The sequence below is a fragment of the Loxodonta africana genome, chromosome 25 (genome assembly GCF_030014295.1).
Source record: "Loxodonta africana isolate mLoxAfr1 chromosome 25, mLoxAfr1.hap2, whole genome shotgun sequence".
Taxonomy (NCBI): Eukaryota; Metazoa; Chordata; class Mammalia; order Proboscidea; family Elephantidae; genus Loxodonta; species Loxodonta africana.
The window spans coordinates 48,976,055-49,002,174 of NC_087366.1; the positions used below are offsets into that span (position 1 = coordinate 48,976,055).

Sequence of the window (26,120 nt, forward strand, 5' to 3'; positions counted from 1 at the left end):
ATAATAATTACAATGAATAAGACTGTTCACAAAAACAATATTGGAAGCAAAATCATCTTACTATAATTTGTCTAATATCAGCACAAAGATGCTTACCAATAGTAGAAAAAAACTTGTCTTTTTGTTTGTTTGGTTGGGTTTGTTCTTTTTTGAGTTTTTAATTGGTTCTAAAGATGATGTTTTGGGAAGCACAGGTTTTTTTCCTAATAGATGTGTAAAACACTTGTTCATCTTCGTACCGGCATAAGCCATTCACACTCTTTACAGTGAATTAATATGCATTCGTTTGTCATGAGTCAGTAATACTTTGGTGTCAGTAAACATAATACCAAACTCAAAATACTTCAGTTTTAAAATATTTAGTTGCTTTAAAAAAAAAAATTTCTTTTTTTTTTTTAAACCATACTTTGATTTCAAGGATTTGTTTTCATACAAGTAGTAAAAGAAATACTGTCTTTTGTTTTTAGAATCGAGTCATTTGGAACAGCAACTGGAAGAAGCTAATTCTGTGAAGCGAGAACTAGATGATGCTTTTAGACAAATCAAGGCTTATGAAAAACAAATCAAAATGTTACAACAAGAAAGGGAAGATCTAAATAAGGTAAAAATATATAGATCGATTGTTAAAGCCTTTTCTGAATTCTTAACCATGTTTAATTAGAACACTTAAAATATTCATAGTGAATTACAATATATTGTAAATTTTATCTTTAAAAAGTTAGTTTGAAATTTTAAGAATTACTTTGGCGCATGTATCATTTGATTAATAACTAGTGATGAAGAAACTTATATCCTTGTGGCTTTAAAGCTCAGAATCTTGTGTCCTTTTAGAAAGTTTATGATCAAAGTACTTGATTTAAAAAGTGTTGTTCAAGAAGGAATGTTATGAAGAAATAAAGAAATAGTAGAATCTTTTTAGCATCTACAGAAAAAAAAAAGTTACAGGCATGTTTTCTTTGTAACTTGCTGATGTGAACATTCTTAAAAGAATCTAAAATTTCTTAAATGATTTAATGATTTCTGGTTTTAGGGCAGTTTATCTTTCAAAGCACCATGGATAAACAAGCTAGACATTTTCATAAGAATTTTGTGTAACACTTATTACAAACATCAACAAAGTTAATGATAGCAAAGACTAACACAATTTAATATGTGAGTAATATTCAAGCACTAGAGAAAAATATGTGAACCGCATGCTGTATGTACTATGCCTTCTGTTATAAACAAAAAAATGTTGGGACCATTACTGGCCAACTTGAAAACAAGAAATCAGTGATGTATTGTGTAGTATAAATTATATGCAGTGGTATAATACATAATGCACTGATAGTATAGAATGAATTTCTTCTGGGATAGAATTAGAAATCTTACTGCCGGTAAAGAAATGGAGGGAATTGAAAGAAATAACCATTTGCTCCATTTGCTCATGATGCTAAATTAAAGGACAGAGAAAGTTATAAAGATGAAATTGAATTATATCAGTACATTTTTATTTCTTAATGCATTTTTAAGCAATGTTTTATAGATACATTTAACTTCATGGCCAATTTAATAATATCTGTCATATATTTAACAGATATTCTATTTACTTTAATAATGTAATAGTAATAGTAATGGTTACTGGTTCTGTATTTAATGGTAGGATTTCTCTGCCACACTTAGTTACTGTAGTAAGGATGAGAAGCTGATGTCTAGATTTATTGTAACAGCTAATTTTCTGATTTTTTAATAAGTTTTAATATTAAAAATCATTTTAATGTATTTTGAGAAGAGGGTAGTACTGCAAAAAGAGACAGATTATTGCAATAAAGAAGTTCAAGTGATTTGTTTAATATCCTACAGACAGTAGATACTCTTTTTAAATTTTTTCATTTGATACATATGAAAGAATAAATATAACATTGTAAGTTTTGAAGCACAATAATAAAACTGATGCCTCTAAATCTAACACCTAGCTTAAGAATGGAAACATTACCCAAACAGAGCTGGAGAAAAATGGAGAACAAAATTCTAACTCACAAAAAAAGACCAGACTTACTGGCCTGACAGAGCCTGGAGAAACCCTGAGAGTATGACCCCCAGATACCCTTTAGCTCAGTAATGAAGTCACTCCTGAGGCTCACCCTTCAGCCAAAGATTAGAGAGACCCATAAAACAGTGAGGCTAAAGGGGCACACCAACCAGGGGCAAGGACTAGAAGGCAGGAGGGGACAGGAAAGCTGGTAATAGGGAACCCAAATTCTAGAACGGAGAGTGTTGACATGTCGTGGGGTTGGTAGCCAATGTCACAAAACAATATGTGTACTAATTGTTTAATGAGAATATGGTTTGTTCTGTAAACCTTCATCTAAACTACATTAAAAAAAAAAAAAAAGAAGCAGTAAAACATTACCTATCTTGTAATATCACCCTGTATGGTCATTTCCTATCCTTTTTTCTTCATTTCCCTGCCAGTAGTAACCACTCTCCTGAATTTTCTGTTAATCATCTCCTTACTTAAAAATAAAATTTTTTTTATCACATATATCACTAAATAACATATTACTTAGTTTTTCTTGTTTTCAAGTTTGTAAAAATGATATTTTGATATATGTGATCTTCTGAAATTTACTTCTTTCATTCAACATTATATTTCTAAAATTTGTCCATGTAGCTGTAGTTCATTTTAATTGCTGTAGAATATACTATTATATGAACACTCCACAATTTATCTGATTTTTTGTTTACAGATATTTAGGTTGTTTGTAGACACTATAACAGTACTGCTGTGAGCATTCTTGTACATGTATCCTGATACACACATACACACACAAACACTTAGGAGCGGAGTAATTGAGTTATAGGCAATGCAAATATTCTGTTTTATGTAATAATACCAAATTGTTTTCTAATGATTATACCAAGTTTACACTCCCACTGGTAGTTTATACATAGGAGTTTTTATGTTCAACAGTACTTTGTATTACCAGTCTAAATCTATATGTTAGGTCTACAAATGAGATTTCATTATGGTCTTTACTTGCATTTCCCTAATTGCTGTTGTGATTGTGTATCTTTGCATATATCTATTCATCATTCATATTTCTTTTTTTGTGAAATACTTCTTAATATCTTTTGTATATTTTTCTGTTGAGTTGTCTTTTTCTTATTGGTTTGTAAGAATTCTTGAAAATTTCTGGACATACTCATCTTCTGTCAGTTATGTGTGTTACAGATATCATTTCCCCATTAATGGCTTCTATTTCCATCTTTTAATGAAATCTTTTGGTTAACAGAAGTTCTTTCAATGTAGTCAAATTTATCAGTCTTTATATTTATGATTAGCGCATTTGCTAGCTTGCATAAGAAATCTGAAGTAAAATTCTCTTGTATTTTTAACTCAAAATTTTTAAATCTGTTCTTTCATGTTTGTCTTTAATCCACCAGAAATTTGTTCTTTTGTATCATGTGAGATAAAGATCCAGTTTCACTTTTTTCCCATACGGCTAATCAGCTGTTCATTTACGAAATAGGCACTCCTTTCCCCAGTGATGTGCAGTGTCACCTGTCATGGATCAAGTGTTCCTGTATGGACCTGTTTCTTGGCTCTCTATCCTTTGAAAACTGTGATGGGATTTTGATTAAAATTATATTGACTCTGTAGATCAGTTTCAGGAGATTTGACGTCAGTACATATTGAGTCTTCAAATTTTTAGTGTCCATGTTTATTAATATTATCTTGAATACACACACAAGGTTTCTAGAGCAGAGCAGATTATTATTATTGTTTTGTGTAGCAAATAATAACCATGTGACTCCCTGTGTCCCATTTTTTACCTCTGGGAGAGCACAACGAAAACCAGATGGATAAACCGGACATATACAAGGTCTATATTGTAGACGAGGAACTCCCCCGAAAAAATTAATATGGGTGCTTATATAGAAGAGAGAAGCAGCTGTTTCCCTTCCACACCCCTATTCTGAGAGAATCTCCTTGGAAACGTACTGGAGAGGATCCTAGGTTCTTACTACAGCCCTGTGGAATGTAAATAAATCACTCCAGTGGGAAAACAAGACCAGAGTCTCCAGCTCTGCAAGCCAGGATGTCTCCATGGTCCAGGATTTTATCACCACCGCCACCACTCCCTCCCCCCAATGTAAACACATACCTCCAGGAGGTAAATTTCTTTGGATTTTTCTCACTACGTAAATAAGTCATAAATTATTTTCCAAGGCTTTCTTTTAGCCCAGGTCCCAACTTTTAGTAGACTTTGCTCAGAAAGCCCTAACTGCAAAAACAAAAATATTTTTTCTACAGCTTCACTGTCTTTTTATTCATAATCATGGTCAATCTCTCCATATATGTAAAGCCTTTTAAAATGGTCTTCAGTAAAATTTTATTTAGGTCTTGTTTGCCTTTCATTAAATTTAGTCTCTTGTATTTTTTACATTATAAATGGCATCTCTTTAAACTTATTTTCTTACTGGTTTTTATATATTGATTTTGTGCTAGTAACATTGCCATTTAATAATTTTAATGATGTATTTGAGATTCTTTGGTTTTCTGCAAGTAATGACAGTTTTGTGTCTTCCTTTTGGATCTTTATGCATTTTCTTTCTTTCCTTGTCTTACTGCATTGGCTATGACCTCCAGTACAATGTTGAATAGAAGTGGTGATAGCAGGCATCCTTATCTTGTTTGTTTTAAAGACATTGCTTCTAATATTTCATCGCTAAAAATGGTGTTTCCTGTCATTTTTTGGTAAATACTTCTTATCAGATAAAGAAGTTACTGTCTCTTCCTGTTTTGCTAGTATTTTTATTTTAGCAAGAATGGGTATTGAATTTATGAAAACATTTTTCTGCATTCTGTTGATATGATTTCATAAGGGTTGCTCTTTAATATGCTGGTAAGGTGAATTACATTATAGACTTTTTCTAATATCAGACCACTTTTGCATTTCTGGGTTAAACCTAAATTGCCTATGTTTATCTACATAATGATAGTATAGGTAACACTTACATGGTGTCTGTTCTAAGAGCAGTGTTTTCTCAGTGCTTTACATAGAATATTTAATCTTCATAAGAGCACTGTGAGTTAGGTATTAATATTATTCCCATTTTATAAATGGTAAAACTGAGCACAGGGCAGTTAAGGACACTTGCTCAAGGTAGCAGACCAAGAAAGTGCTGGAGCTGGCATTTCAGCACACGGAGTCTAATTCCACACTTCATGCTTATTCACTTTATCTATCACTTGGGGATTGACTTGCTAATATTTTGTTGAGGACTTGTACATCCGTTTTCATGAATGAGATTGGCCTGTAGTTTTTTTTTCTCTTACTTTTCTGTTTTTGATATCAAGATTTTACTGGCCTCAGAATGAGTTGGGTAGCATTCCCTGTTTTTCTGTTGTCTATAAAAGTTTGCATAAGACAAATATTTTTTTTTTTTCTTGAAGCGTTGGAAGAATTTACCTCTAAAACCATCTGGGCCTGGAGGTTCTTCTCATCCAGTGTGAGGGTGGGGAAATTTTTATTAATTATCAATTCAGTTACTTTAATTGTTATAGGGCTATCTGGGCATTCTGTTTCTTCTTAAAACAGTTTTCATAAGTTGTATTTCTCTAGGAATTTGTTCAATTCATAAGTTAAAAAAATGTATTGGCACAAAATTCTTTATAGTATTCTCTTACTGCCTCTTTTGATCTCTTCTAGTTCTAAGTATTGTAACATCCTTTATGATTTTTTTTTTTTTGACCAATGAGTTACTTATAAGTGTGTTTTAAAATTTTCAATGTATGGAGTTTTATCTTTTTATTGTTGATTTCTAATTTAATTGTAATATTATTACAGAACTTAATCTGTATAATATCTATTCCTTGAAATATACTGAGATTTGCTTCATAACCTAGACTATTCCATTTCTAAATGTTCAATGTACGCTTGAAAAGAATGTACATTCCCCAACTAGTTGGTGCCCAGCTACCACCACCAACTACTTCGACAGGAATCACAATAGAGGTTCCCGGACAGAGCTGGAAAGAAATGAAGAACAAAATTCTAACTCACAAAAAAAGACCAGACTTACTGGCCTGACAGAGACTGGAAAAATACCAAAAGTGTGGCCCCGGAAACCCTTTTAACTCAGTACTGAAGTCACTTCTGAGATTCACCCTTCAGCCAAGGATTGGACAGGCCCATAAAACAAATCCTAATACATGTAGCTCGACCATGTATATGAGACTAAATGGGCACACCAGCCCAGGGGCAAGGACGAGAAGGCGGTTTTCTTCTAAGGATTCAGCTTCCTTGAAATACATTATTCTTTACATAGCTAGTGGAGTTTCATTTTGGTTGCAGGCGTTAGATAAGTCTTTCATACACCATTTGGTTAATCCTACAATGATTAGTAAAGAAATTAAAAGAACTAAGCCAGTTTGTTGGAAACCCTGCTGGCGTATTGGTTAAGTGCTACGGCTGCTAACCAAAGGATTGGCAGTTCAAATCCACCAGGCGCTCCTTGAAAACTCTAAGGGGCAGTTCTACTCTGTCCTATAGGGTTGCTATGAGTCGGAATTGACTCGACGGCACTGGTTTTTTTTTTTTTTTGTAAGCCAGTTTTTAATGTGGAACACATCCAGCAACCAATACCATTTGGTAACCAACTAAAGATATCTCGAAAAGGAGAGTCAAGTAAAGGAGGTATTGAATGCAGCCAAGTAGCTTTTTGGTGAATTTTCCTGATGACCTACTTCTCTGGTGGTGTTTTATCCAAGCTCAGTCAGAAGTATTAGCAATAGCACAAACCCTCCTTGCTGGGCTAGAAGGAAATCAAGAGATATTCTGTGGTCTAGTACCACCTTACCAAGAGATTCTAAAGATCTTTGTTGAGCAGCCATTCTGTCTGCAAAGTCACCTGCAGCCTGAGGCAACGTAGCAGATAAGTTGTGAATGGATTTCTCAAAATGGGGAATACCATATTTGGGTAAAAGTGCTCAAAGGAACGCCCATCCCAATCCAGGCTTATCGGCTATTGGATTATGGTCTAACACAGAATCTCTCTTATTTCAAACAAGGATCTTTAAGTCACTAGTCCAATGTACATTTTCATTGTAAGAGTGGATATGTAGGAGAACTCCTAAGAGACCTAATGTGTATTGCCCTCTCATATTCCAGCCATCCAAGCAGGTCAGTGCCCAAACACAGGGGCTGTCACATGGGTTTGAATCTTCTGTTGCACTTAAAGTTCGATCCTTCACATAAAAATACATATCCAGGAGGAGCACAAATCATACTGTTTCTTGTATAATTGTTTGGGAAAGGAATAGTTTCATTAACCTGCTTAAGCCAGTTTTCAGTAAGGGCATTATTACAAAGGGACAATTGCCCTAACCTCACTGGGCTCCAGAGCTCAGTACAAAGTGGGGACAAGGTACTTAAATCAGTCTCTTTTCCTCAGAAGCAGTTGGGTAGTTTGGTTGCACTTTGGGACAAACTCATGAAGTACCTAGGGGAATCAGCAAGGTGGAGAGGGAAGGTAATATCATTTAGGCAGTACTTTTGCAATCTGTTCCAACTGGGAAATGATTTTATCTTAGAACAATTTAATCTTCATTCCACAATGTGAGTTAGGTTAGCATAGTACCTGAGGTTAGGCTAACGATTCATGGGGATGCCACATCCTAACACAGATGGCTCGCTTAAAGGTAATATTGAAATTAATAGTAGCATTGGGTACAAGACTATAGTTTCATATAGAAAAAACTAATGGATCTAAACTTTCATACCCAGATCGTAGATGGGGATGACAGATCCATCATTCAGTCAAATTGCTGGTGCTAGCTACTGATTGGGCCAATTTAATAAATGTGTTCTCTTCTCATGTGGTGGAAGACACCACTGAACAGGGAAAGATAAAAGTTAAATGGACCTTCATGCTGGATAAAATTACCAAGGAAAAAGACTGCCAATATGAAGTAAAACTAATAATGTAAGAATAGCTGCAATTCTAAAGCAAAGTCCGCAAAATTTAGCAAGGTTCATGGAGTCTTGTTCCATGATGTTGGGATCAGCTGTCTACCTCAGATATCATCTGCTTCTGGCCACTGGAACATTTTAAAGTTATTTTTAGTTCTCCAGAAGGTTGACAAATCCACAGGGATATCTTGGACTTCTTTAGTCGTGACAAATGGAAAGGTTTCAACTCCCTTTAATTTGGCAGGACATGGATTAGTAAGGAGAACTAGATAGTAAAACTTAGAACCTTTCCATTGAGGTTCTAGAGAGTCTTTTAACTGATACCTTTTCCAATACATAGTCACCTGGGACAATGTTAGGCAGATTTTGGGATTCTTTTAGTCATCAAACTCATTAAACAAAACGCCTTGCTGTTGAGTTGATTCTGACTCTTAGAGACCCTATAGGGCAGAATAGAACTGCCCCATAGGGTTTCTAAGGAATGGCTGGTGGATTCAAACTGCTGACCTTTTGGTTAACAGCTGAACTCTTAACCAGTGTGCCACCAGGGATCCTCAGTCATCAAAGGCCTCTTTAACCTGTGAAAAATATTCTTAGAGTATTAAAGATGGACAATATCTTAATAATTCAGCTTGAACATTGTTACAGTCAGTATAGGCAACATGAGGGAGAGCCATAGGTCTTCCAGTAATTATCTCATATGGAGTAAGTTTATGGGATCCCAATGGGGTAGATCTTAAGTTCAAATGAACTAAAGGAGGAATGTTAATCCAGTATAAATTTAGGCCTTCAGAGAGCTTGGCTGATTAAGGTTTTATGATACCACAAATCCCTTCCACTAGGCCAGAAAATTGGTGGTAATAAGGGCAGTGTAATTTCTGAAAGATGGAAAAGACTCAATGTATTTCTTGAATGACTTGACCAGTGAAATTGGTCCTTCTATCACTGCAAAGAGTCTTCAGTGCTTTCCAAGTAGGGATGATGTTTTCAAGAAGTTTCTTAGCCACAGAGGCCACAGTTTCATGGCAGCAGGGGACAGCCTCCACCCAATGTGAAAAACTACAAATTATCACTAATACACATTTATGACTATTGGAGGGTGGGAGCTAAATGAATTCTAGCTGCCATTCAAGAATAGGCCCAGACAGCAAGGGGTGTTGTCCAGGTAAGACTTTGAGATGATTTCTGGAATTATGGCAAGGGCAAATGGGGCAATGTGGGGCAACATGTTCAGCAGCTTGAAAAAATTTCCTCACCAGTGTTTCTTTAGGGTTTCAATCCACTTTATTCTGTCCCATGTGGGACCCTTCATGTAGGGTCCACATCATGGGAGTATGCAAAAATTTGGGTAGGACAAGTTTGTAATTAGGTTCTGTCCATAATTTAGTGGCACGATCTTATAAGAACCTGCCTTTCTCCATATTTCAGCCTCATATGTTTAGGCTAATTGTTAGTGCTTTAAAAGATTTTCTGAAGTTAACTCATCAAGGTTGGGGTCATCAGTAAACAAGTTTGAGGGATCTATTTCGTTTGTCAGCACGAGGGCAATAGTAATTTTAGAAGCAGCTTGTTTAATTGTTCTGTCAGCAGGAGCCTTCCCTCTTGGCCGGCAAATTGACAGGAGTATCAGGACTAACCAAAAAAGGGTATATGTCTTCAATAGGACTGAGAGATATTGGAATGGGTTGAGAATGAATCAGCGTTTGCTATTGATTGGTAACCCCCCATAACCTTTGAGGTTTTTGCACCCTATCTGCTATTAACTATTCTTTTGCAAAAATTGGGAAGGTTTTCCATTAGTGTTTAGAATAGTTTCTCCTTTTGGGTTAAATGCCACCGTAGGAAAAGTTCCTCTTGTGTCCCCGGAGCCCTATTCATTCCATATCAGGTTGAAGGATATCTTGTTGGGAAGTCGTTGTTTTGTTTTTAATGTATAACATTCATTTTTCCAATGGAGCACTAGTGGTGCGGTGGTTAAGAGCTTGGCTATTAACCAAAAGGTTGGCAGTTTGAGTCCACCAGCCACTCCTTGGAAACCGTTTGGGGTAGTTCTGCTCTTTCCTATAGAGTCACTATGAGTTGGAATTGACTTGACAGCAGTGGGCATTTTTCCAGTGACCAGGTTTCTTACAGTAGTGGCAAATGCCAGCCTTGGGGCTATTGGAAGTTTTGGCATTCTTTTGATTTAGAGATTAATTGTTGCAACTGGAGGGCCATCATTTGCTAGCCTTTTTGTCCCCTTTGGCCCCTAGAGTCTGGGAAAGTTTATAAGCCAAATTAGACAATTCTGCAGTGGGCCCTGTTTCCCAGTCCAATCGAAGCTGCTTAATCAAGGCTGAGATTTCAGGTTTTAATCCAGATATGAAAACAGCATTAAAAGCTCTAGCTGCACACAGAGCAGATAAGGTAAGGCCAGAATGTTTGGAAAACTTTTGAAGGTGTCTGATTTGATAACCATAAACATTCTCATCTTCTGTTTACAAGAATGAATTTTTGTCCAATCAATTATGGAGGGAAAGGCCTTGGGAATAGGTTCAAGTAATCTCTTACCCATTGCTCGAGCGTCCTCAGGTAGCTAAATGGCTGTCTTATCTATGTTTAAAGCTGTTTTGGGGATCTTTCCATTCTGTGTGTTCTAACCACAGCTGAGCTTCTCCAGACCCAGTTTTCATATGGACTATTTGAAACAAATCTAGGAGCACAGGTTGGTAAGCTTCAATAAGGATTTTAAATTCCTCAGCAAACTTATAAGGGTCTTCACATAATTTTGGAAATCATTTACAATGCTACATATCTGAGCAAGTCCAGGGAATAAAGGTAACACAGGGAGACTTCCCTGTGTTCATAGGATGGATCTTAATGGGCATTTCAGGTAAAGTTTTCTGAGTTGGTTTATCAGGAAAAAAGGAAGCTCAGACAGAGTATTATCGGAGTAATAGGAAGATAAGAAGCGGTATAAAGGAGAGACAGCCAGCAAAGGGGCAGGTGGTACAGGAGCAGAGTTCTGACATTGTATCTCCTTATTTTGTTTGGTTAATTTGGAAATAGTGTCCTGCAGTGAAACAATTTTGCTATCTTGTTATCTTTTGGAGGCCACTAAATACTGGTCAAAATAGACATCCCATTGAGTTTTTTTTTAATCCGGAGCCTTTATTTTCCAAATTACTGCACAGAGAAACCAATTTTGATAAGTCAAAAGAGCCCCAAAGTGGCCATTGATTTTTGAAACTGTCTTTAGTGAGGCCATGCCAACCAGACAAGAACGCACACATTCTTGAGAACAAAGAGTTGAACGGCACAAAGTACGTAGTGCTCTGCCATTCTGTTAAAGGGCAGAGTTTTTACACGCACAGTTCAGTGTGACCAATACCACATACATTAAAAAAAAAAAATTATTTCTTCATTTGGTTAATCTCTTTTCTGACAAACATTTCTTGATAACAATTTGTGTAAGCAATTTTTGAGAACATTTTCATTACATGCTTCCTGGAGCATTCTTTGTACACATTTTCCCAGAATAACCACTTTTCCTTTGCCCCCTCCCTTGTTTGCCCAAGGGTGGTTCATGTTAGCCCTTTATTGAGAGCTTGCTAGCACACATGTCAGACCTTCCTTCTAAAATCATTTTTCTTTTTCCTGAAATAAAACTTTAGCAGTTCCTTTAGTGCATATCTGGTTGTGGTATGCTGTTATTTTTGTTTATATGAAGCAGTTATTATTTTAGCCTCATACTTGGAAAGTAATTTTTCTGGGTATTCAGTATTACTTATTTTTTCATCTGTTTGAAAATATCTTTCACTGTCTCTATATCCATTGTTGTTTCTTAGGTATCTGCTCTGATTCCAATTATCATTTGTTTTTCTCAGGGAAAGGAGGTGATGTGTACTTTTTTACTGGTTCCTTTTAAGATTTTCTTGGTATTTTATAGTTTCTTTCTTTCTTTTTTTTTAAAGCTTTTAGATTGTGTTTATTTTCATTTTTCTTACTTCGTAAATGTAGAGCTTCCTGTATTGGTAGATTTATGTCTTTAATTTTAACAATTGCATATTTTTTATTTCTTAAAGTTCTGTGAAGTTCTTTAACAAATCTGCCTGGTTATTTTTAATAGTCTAGTTTTTTTTTTGTTTGTCATTTTTCCATTTTTACGTTTTTTTTTTTCATTTCTTTACACATTTGATACGTAGCAATTTTATGTCTGTATCTGATCATTTTAATACACAAATACCTTTGGGGTTTATTTCTATCATTTGTTTTTTCTGTGGCTTCTTATGGTGGTTTTTTATTTTGATGTTTGGTAATTTTTTTTTTGTGAGCTCGTATTTGCTTGCCCTTCATATGTGAAAAAAACTAAATTTCATTCAGTTTCTTTTGCTTAAACGAAGATTTACATTTTCTTCTGCTGCAAGCGGGTGGTTCTACTGACCTGAGTCCACTCATGCTCCCTCTAAGCTTCTCAGTGCAGTTTGGGAATTTCAAATTTAGCTTTCTGTCTTTGCTGCTGGCCCATGCCCGTATCAGGGGCAACACTTGTTTTTATCATTTGTAATCATTCAGTGTAATTTTTTTAAAAACTCGCAAGTATCCATTAAATTTCACAAAGTCTTTAACTGTGTCTATTCATACAATCCTTATTCACTTGTAGAAACTAAGGTCCTAGAAGGCTAAATCAGCTGCTCCTTCTCATTTAGCATGTTAGTGTAAGGAATTGAGGCTATAAACAGGGCACTATGCCTTAAATATTTGTTTTAAATTAGTTCGTTTCACTTAATTTTGTCCTGAGGTGAATAATTTTGGCTCTCCTTGACTTCATAATAGCCGACTTGATGGCCAAATTTGGTCTTTAGCTTGCAGAATTGGTAACTTATATTCTTTTTACAAAACTGTAGGAACTAGTCCAGGCTAGTGAGCGATTAAAAAACCAATCCAAAGAGCTGAAAGACGCACACTGCCAGAGGAAACTGGCCATGCAGGAATTCATGGAGATCAATGAGCGACTAACAGAATTGCACACCCAAAAACAGAAACTTGCTCGCCATGTCCGAGATAAGGAAGAAGAGGTGGACCTGGTGATGCAAAAAGTTGAAAGCTTAAGGCAAGAACTGCGCAGAACAGAAAGAGCCAAAAAAGAGGTTAGTAGTCAGGCAAATTTTGTAGTTAAAGCTGCTTTTTCAGACTAGTGAAATAATATCTATTTTATTTTTTAATTTTTGAAAAAGTAATTTTTTTTAGTTTGGTAATATTATTTAATATGAATTTCAACATTTTAGTTCTTTTTCTATTACAAGGTAAATTTCCATGAAGAAAAGTACTATTTTGCACGAAAACAAATTATAATCATGAAATCTGCTTTTTTCATTTTATTTTAAAGCTGGAAGTTCATGCAGAAGCTCTAACTGCCGAAGCATCTAAAGACAGGAAACTGCGTGAACAGAGTGAACACTATTCTAAGCAACTGGAAAATGAATTGGAGGGACTGAAGGTATCTTTTGATTTCAGTATCTTGTGAAGTTTAATTTTCTTCTCTTTAGGCCTGATAAGAGTTTATGTGCTCTCCTCAATGTAGAGTGAAAACTAGATGTCCTTTCAAACCTAGTGTTGGTATTTACTTCTCATTCTTACCAGTAGGAGGCTTATTTAAAAAAAAAAAATTGTCATCAAGTCAATTCTGACTCATGGCAACCCTACAGGACAGAGTAGAACTGCCCCATATGGTTTTCATGGCTGTGAATCTTTATGGAAGCAGACCGCCACATCTTTCTCACATAGAGTGGCTAGTGGGTTCGAACTGCCAACCTTTCAGTTATCAGCCAGGCACTTAACCACTACACCTCCGGCGCTCCCTCGGGTGGCTGATGAGAGACTGCCTAATCATGATGGACGGAAAAGGAAGGTATGTTTAGTGGGGCGAAGAAATCTATTAGCAAGGAGTTAAAAGAGTTATGAAGGGTTGCCTACCTTAGAAAGATGCACTGGGAGTCTGCCTAGGAAGAAGAGATAGAGATCCAGACCCTCTGTCCTGTAGATGACTTAGGAGAGACTCTAATACATATATTCACATGTAAACTAACACATCGTAAGTGCTCATATCATTTATGTCAAAGCAAGAGAATTAGGATTAAATTGACATAGTTCCACAAAATTAAATGAATATGGCATCTGCATACGGTTTTTCTTGACTCTAGAACCTTGGCACATCCTTTTTCCTCTGTATTTCCTACCAGCTCCCACCTCTCCCCACTCTTTGCATAACTATGTCTATTACAGGTTCTTATTTGTCTAGCAAATACAAGAAACAGCTCGAATGTCATCTCAAAAAGTCTAGATATTCCTGTTTCTGTGCTGATTTAAAATTGTTGCTATCTCTAGCATCACTCTTATTATAATTATTTATTCACACACCTATCTCCCCACCTAAACCATGAGCTAGCTTAATGAAAAAAGAGACCAGGATATTATTAACTTGGGGTAGGGCCAGATATTTAATAGTTGTTCAATAAATTTGTTAAATCAGTAAATAAAGGTTGTAAAAATGACCAGACCTTAACTTATTCTCTGACAATTCTCTATGGCTCCTAACAACAACGTGTTTCTAGAGCAGTCATTATATTACAGTCTCAAGTAATTTTTAGTCATTTGGGCAATAAAAAACAATCATAAAGTACAAACTGGAAGAAATTTTAGAAATCATTCACATTTGAGGAAGTTGAGACCCAGAGAGGTTAGGATTTTGTAATCAAAAGTGGTAGAATCCAACTTAAAGCCAAGTTTCTGATTCTCAGTTCCATGTTCAGCCTAGTAGTTTGTTTTTTATTCTTTGCTGTCATAAACAGTGCTACATCAGAGACTCTCAAGCACATATATTCACATACTTGTCAAACTCACTTAATCTCTTGTGTCATTTATAAATTTAGGATAATAATAAAGCTACTAAATAAATGCTGTTTTTGTTGTTGTATGCCATCAAGTTGATTTTCGACTCATAGTGACCCCATGCAACAGAGTAGAGTTGGGCCATTGAGTTTTCTAGGCTGTAATCTTTACAGAAGCAGATTGCCGGGTCTTTGTCCCACAGAGCACTTAACCATTGCACATCAGGGCTCCTTACTCAATAAATAAGTTAATGCATATCAAGTTCTTCTCCAAGGACCTAGCACATAATATAGGATCAATGTGTGTGAGCTCTGATTAATTATCATCCTATAATTTCCTTAGGATAATTTTCTGAAAGTAGGATTTGTTTGTCAAAAGATACGCACATAAAAATTTTTCAACATATTTTGGCCCTCTTAAAAGGTTATGCCAATCTTTACTCCAGTAAGAATACTTTTCAGTGGTTTTGATCATATGCTGTATGAATTTTTTGCCGTATATTTTTCACTTAGCAATGTAATATAGCATTTTCATTTGTTATTACAAAATTGGAGTCCTGATGGCACAGTGGTTAAGAGCTATGGCTTCTAAACAAAAGGCTGGCAGTTCGAATCTACCAGCTGCTCCTTGGAAACCCTGCGGGGCAGTTCTACTCTGTCTTATAGGGTCACTATGAGTCAGAATCAACTCAATGGCAACTGGTTTGTTTTTTTTTATTATTATTATTACAAAATTGTCACAAACATGATTTAATGACTATAAATAGTCCAAGAAGAATAGCCACTCAGCCAGTTCTCTACTACTAAATACTTTGTAGTAGTAGATTGTGTGTGTATTATAATTGCCATGAACACCTTTATATACTTATTTTTCTGTATCATTTCCACAGAACTGATACCTAGAAACAAAATTTTCAGTTTACTTTGAGGTGCTTGTTACATGCCACACACCTTTGCAAATATAATAGGACAAAGACTATCTGCTTTTTTGCATTTCTTGGTTTCTTTGTAGATTGTTATTAATCATATTTTTTTTGTGCATTACCACTTTGTCTTTTGCCCATTAATGTTGTAGTCTTAACATTCTTATCAGTTTATGTGAACTCTACAGAGTAAAAATTTTGTTTATATTTTCAGCAACTATTTTACTAATTTATCATTTTCCCTTTAATTTTGGTCTTGTTTCTTTTTAAAATTACAAATTTTTTGTCTTTTCCTGTTTTCTTCTATTGCTTTAAAGCTTGGCTTGTTCTTCTCTTTTTGGAGTTTTGATAAGTATTTATTTCTGCTTTTTTCTGGAGTATATCTGTGGGGTTTAAAAATACTTAATCCGCTGAAGTTTGTTTTGCTAAATGGCATGATGTGAGAACCTGAGAACCTTTTTTTTCTTTTATTACTAGTGATTATTAATAGTGATTACTATTAATTAATCACTGCCTTCTCCATTGATTTATGATGCCTTATATACTGAATTAAATTATTAGTTTGGGGCATTCTGTTTGGCCATTGATGTTTCCATTTCCTTATCCTAGTACAGTGCTACTTTAACTTTCAAAGACTTAGAGTATCTTTTAATATCTAAAAAGACTCCTTTCTTTCCCGTCTTTACTCTCCTTGTCTTTTCAGACTTTTCTTTGTTACCTTACGGGTTTATTCTTGACGATAGACTACAAGCATATGTTTCCATTTGGACACACACGCACACATACACACACACACACACACACAGTTTGTTTTTTAGATATTAATTAGAATTACATGGAAGATAATTTGAGAAAAATTGAATACATGTACATTTAATCATCCCATTCAAGTATTTGATATTTTTCCACATTGTTTCAAGTCTTCTTTTATGTCTTTTATAAATATTTGTAGTTTTCTTCGTATAAATCAGATAAGTTTCTCACTATTATAATTACTTGTGTGTGTGTATTAGTATGTGGTGGTTTTGTTTGTTTTAGTTGTTAACAGTGAAATGTTTTTATTGTTTTCTCATCGCTTATTCTAGTATCTAGATATATTATGATTTGTTTTTATCTTATATGCTATTGCTTTACTGAACCCCATCAATTCTAATGCTTTTCAGTACATTCGTTTGGATTTTCTGGGTGAACAATTATATTAAATGGAAATAATAATGTTATTATTACTTTCCTCTCAATATTCATTTCTTTTAACTATTTCACATGTTACTTGGTCAGACAAATATCTAAAACTAATACTAAATTAAAGTGATAGTGGAAAACATCCTTTTGGTTGATATTATTCCTGACTTTATTGCATACACTTCTGATGTTTCACCATTAAGTATTATTTTGTCTGTTAGCTTGAAATAGATATTTTTTAAGTTAGAAAAATATGATATTCTTTTTTTGTGGTTTTACTTGGGGTACTATTTGGAAGTGGTATTGGATTTTATCAAGTACTTTTAGGCGGAGGTACCTACTAAGACCATTTTTTTTTAATTTAATCTTTAAAATAATGCATTTTATTATGCAATTATTAATAAGTTTGATAATATTAAATTACCCTCAATACCTGTAGTAAACCCTATTATTTTGTGGTGGTTTAATTTTGCCTATCAGAATTTTATTTTGCTTTTTATGTTCTTATCAATAAGCTATAATGAGTCTATAAATTTTTTTGCTGAAATCTTTCTAAGGTTTTAATTTCAGAGTAATTCTTGCTTGTAGCTTTTCCACTACATGTTGTGGCCATCCAAACAGCTAAACTAAACTGAACAGAACAGCACTCTAAAAGTCCTTAAGGTGACTCGAAAAATGAAAGAGTTTATATAGGTGAGAGGTAGCAGATGCTGATGCACATTGAGGCATCATTCTCCCAGAGATGTTTAAGAGCAAGAACGTGACTGTTCTGGTTCATCCCATAGTTAGCAGAGCTTTTTATGCCAGGATGCCACAGAAACCACTGGGAAATCTGGATCTGGCACATGGTAGGCATTCATAAGTATTTTTTTAATAAGTGGTTGAATATTTGGGTACCCCATTAAATAATGGACACCACAGAGCCATTTTTCCGGCCTACGTTGGTTCCTTCATTCTTTTTTAATTAAATACTTTAAATACATAAAAGCCAGCATATTTTTTGTACTTTTTAAGTCAGCTACTCTTACCAGTTTTTCTGCCTCTAAGACAGCTTTAGAAAAGGACACAAAGTCCTCTAGCTCCTGATAACTTGTCACTAAACAAAAGCCCATAAGTTCTTTTAATTTTAAAAGGTTTTTTTTTTTTTTTTTTTTTTTTTTTTGCTGATCACTTGGAGATTAAATAGAGTATAACAAAATAATGAACTTAGGAAAGTTAAAATGCTCAAGAAATCATACAGCCATAATCCCTAGTCTATTTGTTTCTGTTTATTCTTTAACCAGTTCATTTGGACTTTGGTTTTTGTTTTTTTTTTTTTTTCTTCTTCTTCTTTATTTTTAAGAATATATTTGAAACTAATTTCAATAAATGTAGATTTCAACCAAATTTCTCCTCCTTCTTAGATGCCCTACCTAAAAGCAAAAGACCTACCGTTTTTTCTGGCATGCATATGAAAGAGACGGTAGTTTAGGTCTTTCTCATTTTTCCCTGAAGTACTGCAGAAGCCCCTTCTCTTTTTTGTGCATTTTAGCTCTACCATCCTCTCCACCAATTTAATCTTTTAAAAACAAACATGCTTAAAAAGCTTCTGTTGGTTCCTCATCACATAAAGGATGCAGTTAGATTTTTCACTGACTCTGTACACCAAGAGAGCTATGGTGGTGCAGTGGTTAAGAGCTTGGCTGCTAACCAAAAGGTCAGCGATTCACATCCACTCCTTGGAAACCCTATGGGGCATTTCTTCTCTGTCCCATAGGTTGCTATGAGTCAGGATCGACTCAATGGTAATGGCTTTGAATTTTGGGGTAAACACCAACAATAATTCCAAATAAATTAGAAATTTAAATGTGAAATAAGAAATTATATAAGTACCAGCAGAAAATACAGGTAAATATATAATCTTGATGTGAAGAAGACTTTTAAAATATAACAAAAGGCATAGATTGTAAAGAAAAATGCAAGATAAAAGGTTAATAATCTTAGTGTAGAAAGAGTATTTTAAAATAATACACAAAAATAATATTCACTTATATGAGCAGTCCTTTTTATATTATATTATAGCAAGGAGATATTATTTAATATTTTATTATTCCTATATTTTTTTATAGATGAACTAACCTTTTGTTATTACTTCTTAGCAAAAACAAATTAGTTATTCACCAGGAGTATGCAGCATAGAACATCAGCAAGAGATAACCAAATTAAAGACTGATTTTGAAAAGAAAAGCATCTTTTATGAAGAAGAATTATCTAAAAGAGAAGGAATACATGCAAATGAAATTAAAAATCTGAAGAAAGAACTGCATGATTCAGAAGGCCAGCAACTTGCTCTCAACAAAGAAATTATGATTTTGAAAGACAAATTGGAAAAGACCAGGAGAGAGAGGTAGGAATCAAGCTATTTACTCATACAATAAATATTTATTGGATCCCATTATGTGTCAGAGATACTTATAAAATAAAACACATCCCAGCCCTCAAGGAGACCAAAGTCAAGATTAGTAAGTAGAAAATTACAGTGAAGTATGACAGGGAAGCAAATGGGATAAGTATAGGAGCATACATCGGAAAGATACAAAATGTAACTTAGGTACGTGTAGGCTTCCTGAAAAAAACTGTTTCTAAGCTAAGACCTTAGGAATAAGAAAGACATAGCTGAGGAAGGAAGAGTGTCCAGGCGCAGGTAACAGAATGTGCCAAAACCTAAAGGAAATAAAGAACATGGCACGTTGAGAAAATGAAAGCTGTTCACTTTGCTTGAAGCATAAAATGTAAGATGGAAGTGGAGAGAAATTAGTCTGGAAAGGAAAATAGAGTCAAGATCACAAAGGAGTGTAAGGAATTTGGACTTTATCCTGAAGACATTGACATGATTATATTTGTAAAGGTTCACTCTTACTCCTGTGTAGAGAATGGATTTTAAGGAGCAGACAGGAGATAGGAGTCCAGCTGTGAGAGATGAGGTGTGTAGAACCCAAATAGCAGTAGGGAAGATAGAGAGGTGGATGGATTCAAGAGATCTACAGGGAAGACAGGAGCCCTGGTGGCACAATGGTTAAGGCATTCGGCTGCTAACTGAAGGGTTGGCAGTTTGTACCCACCAGCCGCTTGATTTATGAAAGATGTGGCAGCCTGCTTTCATAAAGAAATTTGGAAACTCTATGGAGCAATTCTGCTCTGTCTTGCAGCGTTGCTAAGGTTTGGAATTGACTCGATGACAATGGGTTTTTGGTTTACTGAGATGACAGAATATAGAGGACATAATGACCAGATGGGAGAAATGAGGGAGCAGGAGAAATTATTAGTGATACTCAGGTTTCTATAATTCAGGCAACTGAACGTATGTTATTGTCATTCTGAACTTACATTGGGTATTGGAAGCCCGAGTTTGTTCAGTTTGGTACATTTATTTGTTCAAGAAAAAATTTTTAGAGCCTATATGCCAGGGCCTGTTATAGGCACTGGGAATATTGCAGTGAACAAATAGGCAAAACTTCCCTGTCTTTATGGGGCTTTTCTTCAGTTATGGTGAAAGAATAAAAAATAAGTAAAGGATAAAATATGTTAGAAAATGATAAGTGCCAAAAACAAAAAATAAACAGGAAATGGCTAATGAAGCATGGGGGCAGGTGTTGAATTGTAATAGAAGAGCCAGGGTAAATTATGCCAAGAAGGTGACTGACTTCTCAGTAAAGACTAAAGGAGGTGAGGTGGCTGTCTATACAGATGTATAGGAAGAGTACTTCACATGGAGAACAACAAGTCTGTTCAAAAAATAATAAGGAGGCTCTTGTGGCTGAAGCTGAGCTAAGGAGGGAGAACAGTAAGAGATGACTCAGAGAGGTAACAGAGGCCAGATCAGATATGGCTTTATAAGTAAGAGTCATCTAACTCACAGGCATTTACTGAGTAAAACCATTGGAAGGAAATATTGCAGGGTTTTGAACAGAAAAGTGATGAGTACTGACTTATGTTTTACAGGATTACTCTGACTACTAAGTTGAGAATAGTCTGATTTAGGGTGAGAGCAAAAGCAGTGAGACCACTTAGAAGGGTATTATAATAATCCAGGCAAAAGACAGTGGTGGCTTGGGCCTAGGGTGATGATAGAAGAAGTAATAAGAAATGTTCGAATTCTAATATTTTTTTTAAGATAAAGATAATGTGATTTGCTTATGAGCTGGATGTAGGGTGAGAGAGAGAGGGAATAATCAAGGGTAATAATAAGGTTTTGGCCTGAGCAATTGGGAGAATATAATTACCCCTTAGAGAAGAAGACTGCAGACAATTTTGGGACATCTATTAAACATCTCCCCTCATGTCTGTCAATTTGTTGTACTGTGGGGGCTTGCATGTTCCTGTGATGCCGGAAGCTATTCCACTGGGATCCAAATACCAGCAGAGTCACCCATGGTGGATAAGTTCCAACTGAGCTTCCAGACTAAGACAGACTAGGATGAAGGACCTGGCAGTCTACTTCTGAAAAAAACTAGCCCGTGAAAACCTTATGAATAGCAGTGGAACATTGTCTTATACTGTGCTGGAAGCTGAGCCCTTCAGGTTGGAAGGCACTCAAAAGTTGACTGGAAAAGAGCTGCCTCCTCAAAGTAGAATCCACCTTAACGGCATTAATGAAGTCAAGCTTTCGGGACCCTCATTTGCTGATGTGGCACGACTCAAAATGAGAAGAAACAGCTGCAAACATCCACTAATAATTGGAACCTGGAGTGTATGAAGTACGAATCTAGGAAAATTGGAAGTTGTCAAAAATGAAATAGAATACATAAACATCAATATCCTAGGCATTAGTGAGCTGGAATGGACTGGTATTGGCCGTTTTGAATCAGACAATCATATGGTCCACTATGCTGGGAACGACAAATTGTACAGGAATGGTGTTGCGTTCATCATCAAAAAGAACCTTTCAAGATCTATCCTGAAGTACGAAGCTGTCAGTGATAGGATAATATCCATATGTCTACAAGGAAAACCAGTTAATACAACTATTATTCAAATTTACACACCAACCACTAAGGCCAAAAATGAAGAAATTGAATATTTTTACCAACTTCTGCAGTCCAAAATTGATCAAACATGCAATCAGAATGCATTGGTGATTACAGGCACTTGGAATGCAAAAGTTGGAAACAAGAAGAATTGGTAATTGGAAAATATGGCCTTCGTGATAGAAATGGTGCTGGAAATCGCATGATAGAATTTTGCAAGACCAATGACTTCTTCATTTCAAGTACCTTTATTCCCCAATGTAAATGGCAGCTATACACGTGGACCTTACCGGATAGAATACACAAGAATCAAATTGACTACATCTCCAGAAAGAGATAATGGAGAAGCTCAATATCATCAGTCAGAACTAGGCCAGGGGCCGATCGTGGAACAGACCATCAGTTGTTCATATGCAAGTATATGTTGAAGTTGAAGAAAATCAGAACATGTCCACAAGAGCCAAAGTATGACCTTGAGTATATCCCACCTGAATTTAGAGACCATCTCAAAAATAAATTTGACACGTTGAACACTAATAATCTAAGACCAGACGAGTTGTGGAATGACATCAGTGGCATAAAGCAAGCAAGAGGTCATTAAAAAGATAGGATAGAGAGGCGGAGCCAAGATGGCGGACTAGGCAGACACTACCTTGGATCCCTCTTACAACAAAGACACGGAAAAACAAGTGAATCGATCACATACATAACAATCTACGAACCCTGAACAACAAACACAGATTTAGAGAAGGAGAACGAACTAATACGGGGAAGCAGCGATTCTTTTCAGAGCCTGGAGCCAGCGTACCAGTCAGGTATGGCACAAGCACGGAGAGCTGCTCCACCCCCCTGAACTAACCCCGGGAGGGGGACCAGCCGGTTCCTCAGGTGGCGTGGGACGCAGCTGGTAGGAGAAGTCCCCGGGAGGCAGTGACTGGTCTTGGAACAGGGAGAGCAGCGTCCCAGCCAGGGAACCGTCCCGCCGGGATTTGGACTGGACGCAGGTACGGCATTAACACGGAGAGCTGCTCCACCCCTCTGAACTAACCCCGGGAAGGGGCCCAGCCGGGTTGCGCGGGTGGCGTGGGACGCAGCCGGTAGGAGAAGTCCCCAGGAGGCAGCGACTGGTCTTGGAGTGGGGAGAACAGCGTCCCAGCCGGGACACTCGGTCATGGCACAAGCACGGGGAGCTGCTCCACCCATCTGAACTAACCTCGGGAGAGGGCCCAACTGGTTCGCGGGGGCGGCACGGCCACGCGGCTGGAGGGACGAGAAGTCCCCAGAGGCAGCGACTGATTTTGGAGTCGAGAGTGCACCGTCCCAGTAGCGGAGCCTTGATGCTGGGCGTGGGGCTGGAAGTGGAGGATCTGACCGTGACTCCAGCGGACCAGACCCCCCGGGGGCAATCTCCACACAGCCAGCAGACATAGGCGACGCGCCCCGCGGGAATCTCAGATATAATAGTCATTCCAAGCAAGACAAGCAACTCTGGCTATATTCTGAGGTGCTACTCTCCTATCTCTCTGTTCCCTCCCCCATCCTCCCCAGGCGGCTTCATTAACATCCAAATAGCCTGAGCCAGAGGGAGAACTCTGATAGGGATCTGACTGCATTTTTTTTTTTAACGGATTTTCTGGAAAAACTAGTTTCCCGGTGATGGCTCGGAGACAAAAATCCATATCAAACCACTTAAAGAAGCAGACCATGACAGCTTCTCCAGCCCCCCAAACAAAAGAATCAAAATCTTTCCCAAATGAAGATACAATCCTGGAATTATCAGATACAGAATATAAAAAACTAATTTACAGAATGCTTAAAGATATCACAAATGAAATTAGGATAACTGCAGAAAAAGCCAAGGAACACACCGATAAAACTGTTGAAGAACTCAAAAAGATTATTCAAGAACATAGTGGAAAAATTAATAAGTTGCAAGAATCCATAGAGAGACAACATGTAGAAATCCAAAAGATTAACAATAAAATTACAGAATTAGACAACGCAATAGGAAGTCAGAGGAGCAGACTCGAGCAATTAGAATGCAGACTGGGACATCTGGAGGACCAGGGAATCAACACCAACATAGCTGAAAAAAAATCAGATAAAAGAATTAAAAAACATGAAGAAACCCTAAGAATCATGTGGGACTCTATCAAGAAGGATAACCTGCGGGTGATTGGAGTCCCAGAACAGGGAGGGGGGACAGAAAACACAGAGAAAATAGTTGAAGAACTCCTGACACAAAACTTCCCTGACATCATGAAAGACGAAAGGATATCTCTCCAAGATGCTCATCGAACCCCATTTAAGATTGATCCAAAAAGAAAAACACCAAGACATATTATCATCAAACTCACCAAAACCAAAGATGAACAGAAAATTTTAAAAGCAGCCAGGGAGAAAAGAAAGGTTTCCTTCAAGGGAGAATCAATAAGAATCAGTTCAGACTACTCAGAAGAAACCATGCAGGCAAGAAGGGAATGGGACGACATATACAGAACACTGAAGGAGAAAAACTGCCAGCCAAGGATCATATATCCAGCAAAACTCTCTCTGAAATACGAAGGTGAAATTAAGATATTTACAGATAAACACAAGTTTAGAGAATTTGCAAAAACCAAACCAAAGCTACAAGAAATACTAAAGGATATTGTTTGGTCAGAGAACCAATAATATCAGATATCAGCACAACACAAGGTCACAAAACAGAACGTCCTGATATCAACTCAAATAGGGAAATCACAAAAACAAACAAATTAAGATTAATTAAAAAAAATACACATAACGGAATCATGGAAGTCAATAGGTAAAAGATCACATAATAAAAAAGAGGGACTAAATACAGGAGGCATTGAACTGCCATACGGAGAGTGATACAAGGCGATATAGAACAATACAAGTTAGGTTTTTACTTAGAAAAATAGGGGTAAATAATAAGGTAACCACGAAAAGGTATAACAACTCTATAACTCAAGATAAAAGCCAAGAAAAACGTTAACAACTCAACTAACATAAAGTCAAACACTATGAAAATGAGGATCTCACAATTTACTAAGAAAAACGCCTCAGCACAAAAAAGTATGTGGAAAAATGAAATTGTCAACAACACACATAAAAAGGCATCAAAATGACAGCACTAAAAACTTATTTATCTATAATTACGCTGAATGTAAATGGACTAAATGCACCAATAAAGAGACAGAGAGTCTCGGGCTGGATAAAGAAACACGATCCATCTATATGCTGCGTACAAGAGACACACCTTAGACTTAGAGACACAAACAAACTAAAACTCAAAGGATGGAAAAAAGTATATCAAGCAAACAATAAGCAAAAAAGAAGAGGAGTAGCAATATTAATTTCTGACAAAATAGACTTTAGACTTAAATCCACCACAAAGGATAAAGAAGGACTCTATATAATGATAAAAGGGACAATTGATCAGGAAGACATAACCATATTAAATATTTATGCACCCAATGACAGGGCTGCAAGATACATAAATCAAATTTTAACAGAATTGAAAAGTGAGATAGATACCTCCACAAGTATAGTAGGCGACTTCAACACACCACTTTTGGAGAAGGACAGGACATCCAGTAAGAAGCTCAATAGAGACACGGAAGATCTAATTACAACAATCAACCAACTTGACCTCATTGACTTATACAGAACTCTCCACCCAACTGCTGCAAAATATACTTTTTTTTCTAGCGCACATGGAACATTCTCTAGAACAGACCACATATTAGGTCATAAAATAAACCTTTGCAGAGTCCAAAACATCGAAATATTACAAAGCATCTTCTCAGACCACAAGGCAATAAAACTAGAGATCAATAACAGAAAAACAAGGGAAAAGAAATCAAATACTTGGAAAATGAACAATACCCTCCTGAAAAAAGACTGGGTTATAGAAGACATCAAGGAGGGAATAAGGAAATTCATAGAAAGCAACGAGAATGAAAATACTTCCTATCAAAACCTCTGGGACACAGCAAAAGCAGTGCTCAGAGGCCAATTTATATCAATAAATGCACACATACAAAAAGAAGAAAGAGCCAAAATCAGAGAACTGTCCCTACAACTTGAACAAATAGAAAGTGAGCAACAAAAGAATCCATCAGGCACCAGAAGAAAACAAATAATAAAAATTAGAGCTGAACTAAATGAATTAGAGAA

General features: G+C 36.2%; 1 protein-coding gene across 6 annotated transcripts in view; it reads left to right on the top strand.

Annotated features, from left to right (window-relative positions):
* The window catches only part of CDC42BPA (CDC42 binding protein kinase alpha), a 341,599-nt gene that overhangs the window by 211,650 nt on the left and 103,829 nt on the right, over positions 1-26,120 (top strand). For 4 of the 6 annotated variants that reach the window (XM_064276784.1, XM_010591062.3, XM_010591060.3 and 1 more), the window contains exons 12-15: positions 468-601; positions 12,845-13,087; positions 13,327-13,437; positions 19,071-19,318. In XM_064276784.1, the coding sequence (XP_064132854.1) occupies positions 468-601; positions 12,845-13,087; positions 13,327-13,437; positions 19,071-19,318 (736 nt within the window). The remainder of the gene's footprint in view (positions 1-467; positions 602-12,844; positions 13,088-13,326; positions 13,438-19,070; positions 19,319-26,120) is intronic. The other 2 variants (XM_023549335.2, XM_003410926.4) reach the window with 1 other exon arrangement.